The following is a 14,415-nucleotide window of genomic DNA, read 5'->3' on the forward strand; positions in this document are numbered from 1 at the left end:
GTAGGTAATAAAAAAGTCTGCGCACGTGTGTTGCTGTTCACCCTCCTTTCTCTCCGGCATGGCTGTGGTTTGTTTCTTTTAACCATGTTTCTTTCACTGCACAGTGGCACAGTTTCTGGCCTTTTCCCGCAGCACAGCTGGATTGAGCTGTGCTGTTAAAGTGTGCACGCAAGCACGTGTGTGTGTGTGTGTTGTGTGTGTGGTGTGTATGGTGTGTATGCAGAAACATATACATTGTGTGTAATTTTCTGATCATGAGCTGTTGATGCAACTGAAGTAGGAAGGTCGTGGCTGACGAGTGAACCACGAAGTATAATCAAATAGAATCACCTTAGGTCAGATCCGAAATTCCACATATTGAGAATGTGGTTAAGTTTGAGAGTCGTGACTGTCCTAGAGGGCTTTGTAAGGTCCTCGGGCCGGGCAGCAGGCCTGGCATTGGAGGTGCCTGTTGTGTGGCCTCGTGAGGATTGCATAGAGCTTTCTCATGATTTCTAAAAATACCCCCTGCCGCCCAGAACAGGGCTCTGGCCAGCACTGAGGTATCTGGCGTTCTGTCTCCTGGGAAGAGTTCGGGGGGTGCTATGTTCCAAGAACAGGTTTGTCGTCAGTGGGCCGGCACTGCCTCATTCAGTGAGCTCCTACCTGGGGCGGGGAGGGGTGGGTCAGGAGGGTCACAGCCAAGTGGACTTGAGATTCCTCAGCACAGATCCCGGAGGATCCTGGGTCGCCCTCCCCGGCCAGAGGGGATGTTGTGTGCGCGGCAGACATCTCGCCCCTGCCTCCGTCCCTTTGGCTCTTCTTACTTCAGGCTCGGTATGACAGTGGTTGGGACATCAGCCGGTGACTGAAGAGGCTCAGGGCCATCTTCCAGGTTCTTGGGGGTGTTTGACATGGCTGGGTCTTCCCCGGGCCTTGACTTGACCCTGTGTCACTGTAGGCGCATGAAGCATGTCAGCTCTTAGAGCGAGCTGGGCATTGGAGTGTCTCATTTGGGCTCTGAGTTCTGTGGGGGGAATAGCTTCATTAACATTCAGTCTTTCCATTAGGAAGGAATGACTGAGATGTCTGAGGACAGCTGGTGGCATTGAGTGGTGGCAGAGAGAAGCCCTCCTGAGAATGATTATGACGTGGAAAATTCCTCTGGAGCGCATCCCAGAAGTGTGTGTGTGTGTTTTAAGAGCTCCGTTGAGATATAATTTGCATGCCATAAATTGTACCCATGGAAAGCGTACAATCAGTGGTATTTCGTGCATTTACAGAGCTGTGTAGCCATCACCATAGTCTAATTTTAGAACAATTTCATCATGGCTAAAAAACCCAGTCCGCATGAGCAGCGGGCTCTTCCCCGCCCTCCCCCTTGTGCTCGCTGAGGCCTAAGCAGCCGTTGATCTGCTTTCAGTCTCTGTAGACTGGCCTCTCCTGGACAGTCCAAAAGAGCGTTTGAAATTCGATTTTCTTCAGATTCGGAGATTTCCTTCTGAAACTTCTGGAGCTCTGTATTTAGACGACTAAAAAGCAAAGAGCAAATGAGTGCAAAAGGAAGGAGGGGAGACCACATGAAGAAATTCACAAGTCGGGGGGATGGTCATGACAGTCTCATCCGATGTGAAATTAGCCCATTTCCCCCAGGGCAGGGGCCCCTCTCCAGGGATCTCTGAGCACTAACCTCCAGGCACTGAGCTGGAGGCTTTGGGGCAGCTGCGATTATTAGGGAGTCTTCCCAGCTGTGCACTCTGTCCAGGTTGTATGGCCCTGGAGCAAGCCTGGCTCTTCATTCATGTGTCCAGGACTCTCCATGTTCTGGTCTCCCTCTTCTAAAAGCAAAGCAAAACTCATATGTTGTTCCCTCTTTAATTCTGGTCTCTAGTCTGGCCTTCCCTTGTGCAGCCGGACCCTGCTGGGGAGCAGCTGTCCCTCAGCCTGACAGTATCAGTGGGACCTGGGTGACCCGCTTTCCTGCAGCTGCAGCACCTTCCAGATCATACACCTGTGCTTCTCCAGAGCCTCCCTCCGTGGTTCCTTCAAAAGGCTTTGTGTTTGTTCATCTTTTTAAGGATGTACTGACCTTTGGGTCTATACCCATGGTTATCCTCTAGACACCATCCATCATCAAGGAGAAATTGGGTTGTCCCCACAGGGGACCTGCAGGGCTGCTCTCAGTGGTGATCTGTGGTCTCTTTCACTAAACTGTATAAATAGCAGCCCTGAGGGTTGATTCAGGTTGTTTTTCTCTATTTCGGACTTTTCCCCTTCCTTCTTCATTTAGGTTGTATTAAAAGTGCAGATATTTTTGGATGAATAGCTTGCATTTGAAGTTGCAATGTTGCAACACATTGATTGGTTGCCACCCACATGCACCCTGATTGGAGCTGGGATCGAGCCTGCATCCGAAGTACGTGCCCTTGACTGGAATTGAACCCGGACCCTTCAGTCCTCAGGCCAACACTCTGACTACTGAGCCAAACCAGCTAGGGCTAGAGTACATATTTTATATACTGTTAGTCTGTTGAAGATTTTGCCCCCCTTGTCACTTAAAGACCTTCCTCCCACGTAACATTCACATATAGACTCATGCCTTGCAAAGGTCAGCTAGTCTGTGTTGTGAAGCCTCCTGTGGCCCAGCTGGGCGAAGATGCGGGGCAGCTTAGCTTCTCTGCTGTTCCCACCTTGCCTGCATTCTCCCTGTCAAAGACTGTTTGCTCAGTTCTTGGATCCATTGTGTGCTCATTTGTGTGGTTGTATCTTTCTTTGTTCCAAAATGTGAGATGGCTTGTAGAACAATGGTTTCAAAAATAATGAAGAGGTTGGGGGGGGGGGGGGGGGAGATACTTGTATTGAAAATGAACTGGAGCCAAGATAAAGCTGCATATACATTTTGTCCGTGGGCCTTGAGTGCTTGCACAAAGCCCCCGAGCTTAAGGCAACCATCACAGAAACACGATTGCTCATCCCGTGATTGAGAGCATAGACCTTGAAGCTATACAGACCTGGGTTCTAGTTAAAGTTCTGACTCTCCCACTTAGGATCCATATACTTTTCTTATTGAATTTATTGGGGTGACATTTGTTAATAAAACTATACAGGTTTCAGGTATTATACAATTCTACAATACATTATCTGTCTAATGTACTGTGTGTTGACCTTCCCAAGTCAGGGCTCCTTCCATCACCTTCTATCCCCCCTTTACCTTCTTCAGTCCCCCCCCCCTTTCCTCTGGCAATCACCATATTGTTGTCTCTGTCCATGGGAGCCATATACTTTTGAAAAATTCTTATCTCAAAACAAAGTTCTTATCCCCAGAAAAATGTACTTATCTCAAAAAAAATCTCCAAAAATGTCATTTCAAACAAGAAGTTCTTATCTCAAAAAACCAAAAAAAAAAACCCAAAAACAACTGTAGAGAAGTTCTTATCTTTTCTAAGCCTTAGTTTACTCTTCTGTTAAATGGAGTTAACAATACCAACCTCAGGGTTATGGAGAAGGTTGAATATCATAAAGTAGATTAGAATTTAGCACAGTATCCAGAACCTAGAAAGCACTGAGAATGCAGCTGTTAATATTACAAACATAAATTGTAACATCTAGGAGACAAAAGCTCAAGTTGCATTAGAAGCATAGCTATTTGCATCCGGAAGGACGAATGACAATTTCCCGTATCTCCGTGAGGACACTGTGAGGTGCAGTGACAGTGACCTCATATCTCTATCGGTATGCAGCGCAAGGACCAGTCTTCAGGCTGTTCTATCTCCCAGCCCCTCCTAGACACCCCAGAGTGAGCCTCTTATTCATCCCACAGACGCTCATTGAGCATCTGTGGGTACATGAGGCACAGCCCCTGGCATCAGATACAGCCTTTGGGGAGGAGGGGACAGGACATGACAGTGTGTGAATAGAGTCTACAAGAGAGGCGGCTCTGGGGAGGGCCGCTCACCCCTCTCCCCCAGCGGAGAGGGGGGTTCTGAGCTGACCTGGGAAGGATAGGGCAGAATCAGCCGGCGAAGAAGGCAGGCCTTGGCAGAGGGAACCACAGGTGCGGATGTTGTAACCCCTGAGTTCCAGCATGGGAGAGTATTCTGGGCTGACTGCCTGCAATCCTAGGCATGGGGCATGGCGGGAGGTGAGATTGGAAAGGCAGGCAAGGGCCAGATCGGGACGGGCTTGGACATTCTGCTAAGGAGGTTACATTTCTCTCCAGCTGCTGCCAGAGGAGTGGTGCCCAGACTTTGCTGCACATTAGAATCACCTGGGCAACTTTAAATCTCCTGATAGCCAGGTTGCCTGCTATCCCAATTAAATCCCAGTGTTAGGGGTGGGAGCCAGGCATCAATACTTCCTGAAAACCTCTAGATGACTGAAATGTTCAGGCAGGTTTGGGAACTACTCAGGGGTGTATTGATAAACCAGTTTTCTGAGGGCCAAGAGAGAGAAGTTTGATTTTCAGCATTTTCCCATTGCTGTGCTGTAAATACTCCCATCGTGGCTGATTTCAAGCCACCAGTTTAATGTCCCTGAACTTGGACTTGGGAAGAGATATGCACACAATGGGTTTGTGAGCTGGTAGCATTTGGCTCCAGCACACACTGGACCACTGCACTGAAGGATATCCAGAGGTGGGTGACATGATCAGACATAAGTGTAATAGGTTTTAGTTTTGGGGGAAAAGACTGAAGGTAAAGACACCAGGCAGGACACTAGCAGAGATCCAGGTAAGATGCTGGCAGCCTTAACTAGGGGAGGGGCAGTGGGTGCCAGAGAGATTCACAGATGCCCTTTGTGATTGTGGGGCTCTCTCAGGTGCTGGTGCAGACTCTGGTCTGACTCAGAGCCAGGTGTCCTCAAGACTTTGGTTATTCTCATGGCCAATGCCCCTAGGTCTGTGGTCTGTAGGATTGAAGTGACGACTTCAGACGGGACTGATTGTCCAAGTGTCCACCTGGCCAGGGGGAGGAGGACGGGCGATGGGGAAGGAGGGGAGACCAAATAAAGCATCGCAGTCAGTTCCAGTGTGCCAGTGCCAACAGTGGCTTCATTCCAGCCCCAAATGAAGCTCCTCCTTGAGGATTCCGACACACAGCGGCCTCAGGACTGGGTGACACCGGAGAGGGCAGATTCGGGTCAGTGTCAGAAAGGGTCAGAGGAGGAGGCAGGGTGGGGGAGGCAGGAGGCGAGTCCTGAGGCAACGATACGAAAGGGATGGCGGAGGAAGGGTGGCGTCCTGAGAGAATATCCAAGGCCCTGTCTACCTGAAGAAGTGGGTGAGCGCAGTCTGAGGCCATGATGCCTGAGGAAGCAGCCGGGGGCAGGCTGGGCCTGGTCGCAGTGCCCTGTGGCTGTGCAGTGTGGACACAGCATGTCACCCCACCCGGCCCCCAGCTGTTCATTTCATAAACCTCCCCCCCCCCCCCGCAGGCATTTGCAACCTGAGCTAAAAGGGGATGGAGGAAGATGAGTAGCAACCAGCGCTTCAGACTCTAGTGCTTGTGTGCGCACACACACGTGTGCACGCGTGCAGGAATCACCCGGGAGGCTTGTCAAAGCAGGTTTCTGTCCCACCCCCAGAGATTTTCATTCAGTTGCTGAGGTGGAGCCTAGGAATTTGCATTTCTAACAGGTATTCGGGGGTCTGCTGCTGCTGCGTCCAGGGACCACACTTTGAGAACAGCTGGGGAGCTTTACAGCCCTGGCCGTTAGCTGGGCAGGGCCCTTGACTTCTCAGGGTTCCCAGGTGGGTCTGTGGTCAGCAGTGACCTTGGACGAACTGCTGTTTGGGGACAGAACATGCCAACGATGGCCCTGCCCAGCCCTGTCCACAGGGATGGGTATCAGAGTCGGGTAAGAGAGAAGCCAGAGGCCTCAGGACGTGCTCTAGCCTGTGGGCTGTGGGCTGCTGCTTCCCTGCTGGCCCCACCATCCGAGCCCTGATGCCATGGCATCTTGCCCGGTTACACTGTCTGTTCTCAGTACGTAGGGGCACAGTTTCCATCAAATTAATTTGCACTTGTTATGCAGACTTGTTAAAAACCTGGAAGTGTGTTTCTGGGTCTTTTCACGGAGATCCCAGGGAGGGGCATCATCCAGGGCAGGGAATTCAGGGTTCCCCCATCTCTCTCCAGTCTTCCTGCGGTACCCAGAGCCATGCTGACGCGGACGTCAGTGCGCTCGCTAACTCTCCGTCCTGGACTGGTTAGGCAGCTTGCAATGCGATTCAGGTAATTCTTATGGGAGGAATTTTGAGCCCAGAGATCGGACACTCCTGAGTCTAGTCACCTGTGACTGAAATATCTTCCTGTTCAGAAGAGAAAACGTTGGGCTCTGACTCAGGGAGACACAGTTAGAGGTGTCCAGTGATAGACCTGATAGACCTGGAATCCAGGCCGCTGAGCCCTGAGCCCTGTTCTCCCACCCTGCCTCGCTGCATTCCCATGGGACCGAGTCCGAAACAGCCGCAGCATCCCTGACGCTGGGGACAGTGCTTGCAGTGACCGCACACTGACCCGGGACATGCAGCCCCTTGGGCCAGCCCACGGGGATTGCAGAGGGTGGCTGACAGGAACACGGACCTGATTTCCTCAGGTGCCTTCCTTGTAAATCCAGAAAAGAGACAGGAGCCGGCCGGCCTCGGGGTACAGGGCAGAGCCGCCCTCTCAGATCTCGGGCTGGGAAAGCTTTTGGAATGAAGTTTCTCATGGCCTCAGCCAGGTGTTGACGACCGTCGGGAAGCGGGGCAGAATGGGCTCCGCCACCAGACCAAGGCCTGTTGGTGGAGCCTTTCTTAGAACTGAAAGGGACTGGGGGCTTTATTTATAGACTCAATCAGATGGACACACCCAGTCCCAGTCTAGATGGGTCCTTTCTTCAGGTACGAAGAGGGGCACAGGTATTACCTGCCACGCGAAGGGCTGTAAAGCAACACTTGGTACATATTTATAATAACTACATCGGGCCATACAGATGGATCGAAGGACACCACTTTCATGATGCTCAGTGACAACCGGAACTAAATAGTGTATTTTAAGAAACTTACCTTGAAATAACCAGACCCGCAGCAGAGTTGTCACCATCTCGCCACATGCACGCGCGCACACACACACACACACACTCTCTCTCTCTCTCTCTCTCTCTCTCTCTCTCTCTTTCTCTTTCTCTCTCTCTCTCTCTCTGTTGCTTCTCTTCTGAGCCACCGAGCGCAGGTTGCGTACTTCGCGTCTCGTTACGCCAGGACATTTCTCCTAAGAGCAGGGACGCAGCCCCGCGACCTCATCTGCAGTCCGCATTCCAGGTTTGTAGTTGTCTCAGGAGTGTCCGGCCTGGCACTCGGTCCCCTCCAGGCCAGGGTCACATCCATGTTTCGTTACCACGTCCCTGGCCCCCTTAGGCTCGGTCAGCTCCCCCGCCGTGGCATCCTTGGAGAATGCGGGCTCAAGTCGAATGTGCTGCTTCTCGGTGCGCCCCGGTGTTTCGTCATGACCAGGTTCAGGGCGTAGATCCCTGGCGCCATGTCCTCCTCAGGTGTCCCTCTGCCCCTCGTTAGTGATGTTGGTCCCCTGGGCAAGGTGCTATTCGGTTTCTTACTTACAGTTAGTATGTTTTCCTTTCCAACTCATAAGCAGCCTGTGGGTGACGCCCTGACCCACCCAAGTGTGTGCTCCTTGTCACTCCCCGACAGTTATGATCAACACATGATGTTAGCTGAGCAGTTATTTACTAACATGGTTGCAAAATGATCATTTTCCACTACTCCTTCCACACCTATTAGTTTGGTATTCTACTCTAAGGATGAGTTCTCCCTTCTGCCCCATCTAATCACCCACCTACCCACCCACCCACTCAACTACCTGCCCACCCACCCACCCAGCCAGCTGTCATCTATAGCTTCATGGGTTCCCACTTCACTCTTCAGGTTGCAAATCCACTGCTGTCCTTAAATAGTTCAGTGCTCAAATTGTCCCAGATTTGTACAGAGAGAGCCCTTCCAGGCTACCTCCAATAACCATACATTGTTTTAAGTTTGTTTTTTAAACTTCCAGTGTTTAATAGGTAGTTCTAAATACTAAGGCACATTAGTTTGCAGGTAGCTATAACTCAAGTTTTAGGGGGCAGTCAAGGGCTCCATTGTTGCAGAGGATACTGGGACCGTGGTCTCTCTCCGGTTGGTCTAGCTGTACCTCTACCCACAGGGGTTTGTGGTTCTGACGTGGGCCTCGTGGTCTTACCCTGGAGTTTCTCTTCTGTCTGTGGAAGAATTCGGGGCATGGTCTGTGCTGCAGTTCGGACTGGGCCGCAGCAGAACCCGACTCAGGCTGCGGAACCTGCGTTCCAGGCCTGGGCTTCCTGAGCTGGGAGGAGCCGGGGCCGGGGCGGGGGCTGGGAATGGGTGCTGGAGGCCGGCTGGCAGCCGTGGGGAGTGGGAACACCACCCCTTCCTGGGTTAGCAGAGCAGCGGAATCATTGGTGTTATTTCTCTCTGTTTTAGGTTGGCTCTCACCATCTGAGACTCAACAGAGGCCTGGAAGCCAACGCCCCTGCCTTCGACAGGTAAGGTCCTCTGACACCATCCCGTCTGTCATCCTCAGGGGTCGTCCTCCATCAGACAGCGGCCCAAGGGACAGCAGGAAGGGGGGGCCTACACCCTGGATCTAACGTTGCTCTTTACTTTGGTCCTTTATACAAAAGGGAGTTTCCAAAATGAGATTTTTTTTCCTGCTCTCAGGTTTCCCTGAAGGCTCAGTAATAAATGCTCAGGTAGCACTTGGAACTATTTTATCTTATCAGTTCCTTCTGCTATGTAGCTTTATCCTTTCGTCCTGATTAATAAGGGATCGTCTGAATAATAGGATATTTGTAGCTGTTTGTTTTTGTTTTAAAAGTAACATATTCCCAGGTTTTAAAAGTCACCACATAGAAAGGTATAAAGTGAGAAGTAAAACTACCCTAACTCCCAACTCCCACTACTAGAGATTCTACTATTAGTTTTTTATGTCTCATTCTAGAAAAAAATTGACATATATGTAGTTCATGTTTTAAAACACAAATTGGACCGTAACACAGTAAATGTTTTGCAACTGTAACCTGAACTGTTAGAAATTTGAACTTGAATAGTTAATAGCTTCATAAAATACTTGCTTTTTAAATCTAAATGCCATGTTTAAAAATTATCTTAGTGAAGGTCATAAAATTTCAAAATGTAATTTTGTGTTTTACTTGCTTACTTTTTAATTTATCTTTATTGTTGAAAGTATTACAGTTCTCCTCCCCTCCCCCCCATGAAACAAGCTGCTGGGCTTGTTTCAAAAATCTTCACGTCTTTTCCCTGGTGGTTGTGTTTTAATCACTGGGACTGTAAACTCGTTTGCAGCTGTCTCACTCACCATAACCGGGTAACAGCAGCTCAGCTGTGACCCCCGAATTGGTACAGAGAGCAGCTTTTCCTGGAAGGAGATGTATAACCTAGTAGTGAATATGCTATTGCCTGTTTTTCTGAACACTTTTCACGTGTTCCATGCATGGTGCATGAGGTCTTCTTTTCGTTGACGTTGATCTACATTAAATGTTCGTAGGAAATAGTAAACATCTAACCAAAAACGAAATTCCTCCTGAGCTGGCCAGAGGCAAAGGGAAGGGGCTGCTGGGCTTATTTCAGAACTTTCAGTCTTTATGAGTTTGGTGTGTTTTTTAAATTAAGAACATTTACATAGACTTACAGGTTTTTAAATCGTGTGTGTGCACGCGCATGTGCTGGAGAGTATGAGCCCTCTCCTTTCTCACTCCTCCCCTACATCTCAGGGTAAACTCAGTCTCGTCTGTGAATCACCGCTTTTCTGAGGCCGTAAGTCCTTTTACAGGCTGCTACCGTTTAAAATTCTGGCTCCCCGTGAGCTCCTTTTTTAATGCTTTCCAACCGGGAAGTTTGACCCATCTGTGCCCCTTCTCACTCCCGCTGGGAGGAGCTGCCGGTATGTCATAGCTGCTGACCTGTGGCTCTCGCTGGACACAGTTTGGAAGTGAGTGTCTTGGAGTGAGGTCACAGGTTTCTCTCACTGACCACGATGGGGCACTGTGAGCCCCTCCCCTGCAGGGGTGCCCCCAGATCTCTGGGACATCACGGGTCTCAGAGCTTCTCAGTTCTTTGATGTGTTTGGTCCAGAGTAAATCCCTCCCCCCTCCCCCATGGCAAGAATCCTTTACATGGGAAGTTTAATACCCAGAATATGGTCGTAGGCGCTGCACCGTTTCCCTGGGTTACTTACTGTCCTTCTGTCACCTGTCTGCCATGTCTGGAGGAAGGGGGTGTTTCGGGCACGCCTTGGGTGTGGCTGCTCGGGGAGGATCTTGTCTCGCAGCGTCGTACAGTTATGATGACAGTGTTGGCGTCTCGGTGGGCAGTGCCGGGTCTCACCTCTGCGAGACAGTGACCTGCTGCGTTCTCCCTCTCTCACCCCGTGCAGAGCTGCTTGTGTCTGGACATCAGGGTGGGTTTAACTGCTGGCCCCTCACTTATGCCCTGAATTTGAGAAGGATGCTGACAGATGGAAATCTGACTCCTCAAAGTCCTGGAAAACTCCTCCGTTTTCCAAGGAGCTCCATCTGACAGTAACAGATGGGCAGAAAGAACGAAAAAAAGACCCTAAATGCAGAGCCACCAACACCAGGATGGATCTTTCTCTTGCTGATCTTGGCGTGGACTCCCTTAGAGCCAGTGAAATGAGTCTTGATTTATCAACACTAAGTGAATTATCTTATTTTGAAATCAAAAGGAAGGAAAGGAAAACCAACCCCCATGTGCTGAGCACTAGACTTGTCCCTGTCACCCCCCTTTTAGTCCTCATGACCACCCCTCACAGGAGGATTAGCCTTGTATTACAGATGGAGCCAGCTCAGAGGGGTGGGTAATTGGATCAGGGCTTTGGGGGCTGGTGACATGAATAATGGGTAATGTTTCTCTCCCAACCTTGGCATTTGGAGCCAGTTAAGATGTATGTGTGGGCATCAGTCACTTGGCGATCAGACATCGGCCTCATTTCTGACAAGTTGCATTGTGGCTTGGTTACGGCTTGGATGTGTGGCCACAATGGGCTTCCTCACATCGCACCCTGAATTAGGGTGCTCACTCAGTGCTGGGCAGCCCAGACTTCCCACCAGAGCAGAGCTTGCTGCTCAGTCTGTGTGTCCACGTGTCAGACCTCAGGCCAGGATGCTCCTTCCCTGGGCCGGCAGACCCAAAAGAACCCAGAAGGGCCGGGCCATGAATGTTCCATTTCTTCCGGCACCTCACCCAGTGTTGCAAACACTCAGCTCCAGGGACAGAGCTTAGCCCACCGAGGCCCTGATTTCACGATTTCATCGGTGCCTATGTCTTCCCCCAGGAGGGGCTGCAGGGAGGGCGGGGCTGCCAGGGCCACAGCTCTGGGAGAGGCAGTCCCCCAGGCAGGAGCCGGGGGAGACTCGGCCTTAGCTCTGCAGCAGAGGAACCTGCGCTGGCCCCCTTCAGAATCATTCTACCCACTGCCACCCCTCAAAGTTAGTAAGAGTGGTTTTTTCTCTCTTACGGGGTTAAAAATGGTTCTTTTGTGATAATTAACTTTTTAAAAATTTTGTTTATAAAAGAAACATGTCATTGTAGAAATTTGGAAAATAATGAAATGTTTAAAGAAGAAAAGAATTTTAAATGACATAAAATTCCACCACTTCTAACATCATGGTGTGTTCTCTTCCGGTCTTTTCTCTATATTTAGGTACAAATGTGGCCCTATTACATTACAGTTTTCAGTCTGCTTTTTGCATTACGTGTTTTTCCTATGCTTTTTTCAACACAGCATTTAAACCTTTCTACCATTATTATAATTGTAAAGTTACTTTTCAAAAGCTAGTGATAAAAGATAAATATTAGTCTCTCCCTAATATTTCAACTTAAATATTTTTAAATGGTCTCTGATATACAAATAATCTTCCTGAAGACTGAAGCTTTGTTGTGGCCTCTCGTTTGGGTTACCAGTGTAACGTGCAGCGCTCAGGGAAGAACTGGACCCTGCGGTTGACTGCCCTCCTACCAGGTTTTCCAGCTTGGAGGACAGACGGTACTGAGTGAAACAGATTAATTTCAGAGATATGCACATCGCATTTGTAAGGCTCTGTCCATGCAAGGCCTGGTCAGCTGTTCTGGATTTAATGGGGTGCTTTATGGAAGGTCCTTCCTCTGACGTGCAGGGTTTATTCCTGGCCCGAGCCTTTCGCGGGGAGGCGCATCCGGGACCTTACTCCCAGCAGGTCCCCTCCAAGTTCTCTCCCCCAGTCTGCGTCTGGCGACCCGGGTTCACGGTGGTGCCTGCTCTGTTGCAGACATATGGTACTTCTGAAGGAGCAGTATGGGAAGCAAGTGGTCGTAAACCTGCTGGGGAACAGAGGCGGAGAGGAGGTGCTCAACAGGGCCTTCAAGGTAAACACGGCCCCTTGCCCGCTTCTCCACACGGGGGTGTGGGGAGGGGAGGGGAAGGCAAGGGGCCCCTGCTCAGAGGCAGGCTCAGGCCGGGGGCTGGAAACGTACGTAATGCAGATCTCTCCATGTTTGGGGAGCTTTTTCCCCACTGGAGCTCCAGCATTAGGTGATTTGGGCTCCTGACATGAAGTTTAATTTTTATGAGCTGATGGCTGGGAGAATTTGCTCAGAGTCAAAACGGAGCATCTTCCATCTCCAGCTGCATTTCCTCTAGAGCTCCCACTGGGGCCTTGGGAACTCAGGACAGTCGGGCCTTTCCCTGCTCTTAGGTGGACACGCACACATGCACGCACACACTCACCGCCACACACATGCATGCGCGTGTGCACGAATGTTTGAGCTTCGCCCACGCACCCCTGACCTGCTCAGTGAGCCAGAGCTTCCCTTCTTTCCTTGGTCTGGCTCAGCTGCTGGCCCCACCTCCTGGCAAGCTCATACAAACACCTTCAGGGCACTTATGCCTGGAGCGGCTCTTCTGAGCCCCTGACCTGCTAAGGCAAAGAATTTTACATGATTTCCTCCTGCTAACTTGAGGCCTTCAAACCTTCCATTCTTGCTTGGGCTGCCGCTAAAAGCTGCTGCTTGTGCCCAGCTGCCCATGGCTCCCTGGGGCTTCCCTCTGCAGGGCCAGGGAGATGTGGGGAGAAACCCTGGACAGGGAAGGAAGCAGTTGGAGCAAAAGGCTCCCTCCACCACCACCCTGGTCTCTCCCTGTCCCCAGAGCTCCAGTATGTATTCAGTCTGCTATGTGAAAAGCTCCGGAATGGGCTGTGGGCGCCTCCACAGTCCTTTCCAGTCCCCCACGGCCCCCACTTAATGGAGAAAAGCCCTCTGGTTGTTCCAAGGTCAAGGCATCCTCTGATGGAGAGAGTCAAAAGTCAGGCCTCGCCTAACAGGCAGTGGTGTTCGCTGTCTTCCTGACCCCTGGCCCCTGACCCCTGGCTATGGCAGCCGGATCCAGCTGGGTGCTCATCTCACTCTGCCTAGCAAAGCCACCGGCTTGGAGCAGCCTTCCCGGCTGCCAGTTTCATTTGGCCAGACCTGCTTTTCCTGTTTGGTTTGTTGCTCCTAGCAACAAGATTGAGAAATAGCTCCCCTCCACCCATCTTGGCAGCAATTTGACAGCTTACTTTAAGGAAGAAGGGGGGAAAAGCAAGAAGAAAAAAGAACCCAAGATTTTTTCTCTTTGTGCCTTGAGTTATGGGGAGAGGGTGTCCTCAGCGACCTGTCAGCTGGTAGAAGTGCGTCCTGGGCTGACAGGCTCTTTTGGCACGTCAGGGGCAGGAGATGGCAGCAGTCCCCGCGCAGGCCAGGGAGGGCAGGCTCCCAGGCAGGTTAGGAGGAAAGGGACTGACATTCCACCTGCAGGAGACCTGACCCGGTGTCACTTGGAGCCCCAGCCCCCTCAGCCCATCAGCTCTGCAATGCTGAGGTCCACACACCTGCAGCCGTCCTATGACCCAGCGGTTGTCAGGCCACAGGGGAGCAGTGCCTGCTCCAGACGTACAGCCACTAAGCAACACGCTGTTCAGTTTAGCTGATGTCATCTTCATAGCAAGACTTCCTTGACGGTGGCACCCGTGCAGTGATTCGCATTCTGGCCCATGGTGGATGGGTGTTTTGAGTCATAGGTACTAGACAGCTGTAAGTCCCTCTAGTCCTTCAAAGCCCTTAGACACTTGTGCACAAGTCTGACCTGAAGCTGAGGGGGTGGGGGGAGACCCGAGGCCAGGTCTCCAGGAAGCAGCCAGATCTCCGTTCCCATGGGGCCGGTGAGAGAGCTGAGGGGTGGGCAGGGAGGTTCCCTATGTGGAATCGAGGCCTCTGCCAGGAGCACCCAGAGGACCCCCTGGGAGACTCGCACTTCAGAGCACACTCACCTGGAGGCTTGCACTTGTCTGGATGGGGCTGGTTACCAG

At 51.1% G+C, this 14,415-nt stretch overlaps 1 protein-coding gene across 1 annotated transcript in view; it reads left to right on the forward strand.

Annotated features, from left to right (window-relative positions):
- Positions 1-14,415, forward strand: part of SYNJ2 (synaptojanin 2) — a 70,402-nt gene that overhangs the window by 32,801 nt on the left and 23,186 nt on the right. The window contains exons 6-7 of the mRNA XM_087817713.1: positions 8,477-8,538; positions 12,340-12,436. Of these exons, the coding sequence (XP_087673839.1) occupies positions 8,477-8,538; positions 12,340-12,436 (159 nt within the window). The remainder of the gene's footprint in view (positions 1-8,476; positions 8,539-12,339; positions 12,437-14,415) is intronic.

Source organism: Miniopterus natalensis, chromosome 5 (genome assembly GCF_054644295.1).
Source record: "Miniopterus natalensis isolate mMinNat1 chromosome 5, mMinNat1.hap1, whole genome shotgun sequence".
Taxonomy (NCBI): Eukaryota; Metazoa; Chordata; class Mammalia; order Chiroptera; family Miniopteridae; genus Miniopterus; species Miniopterus natalensis.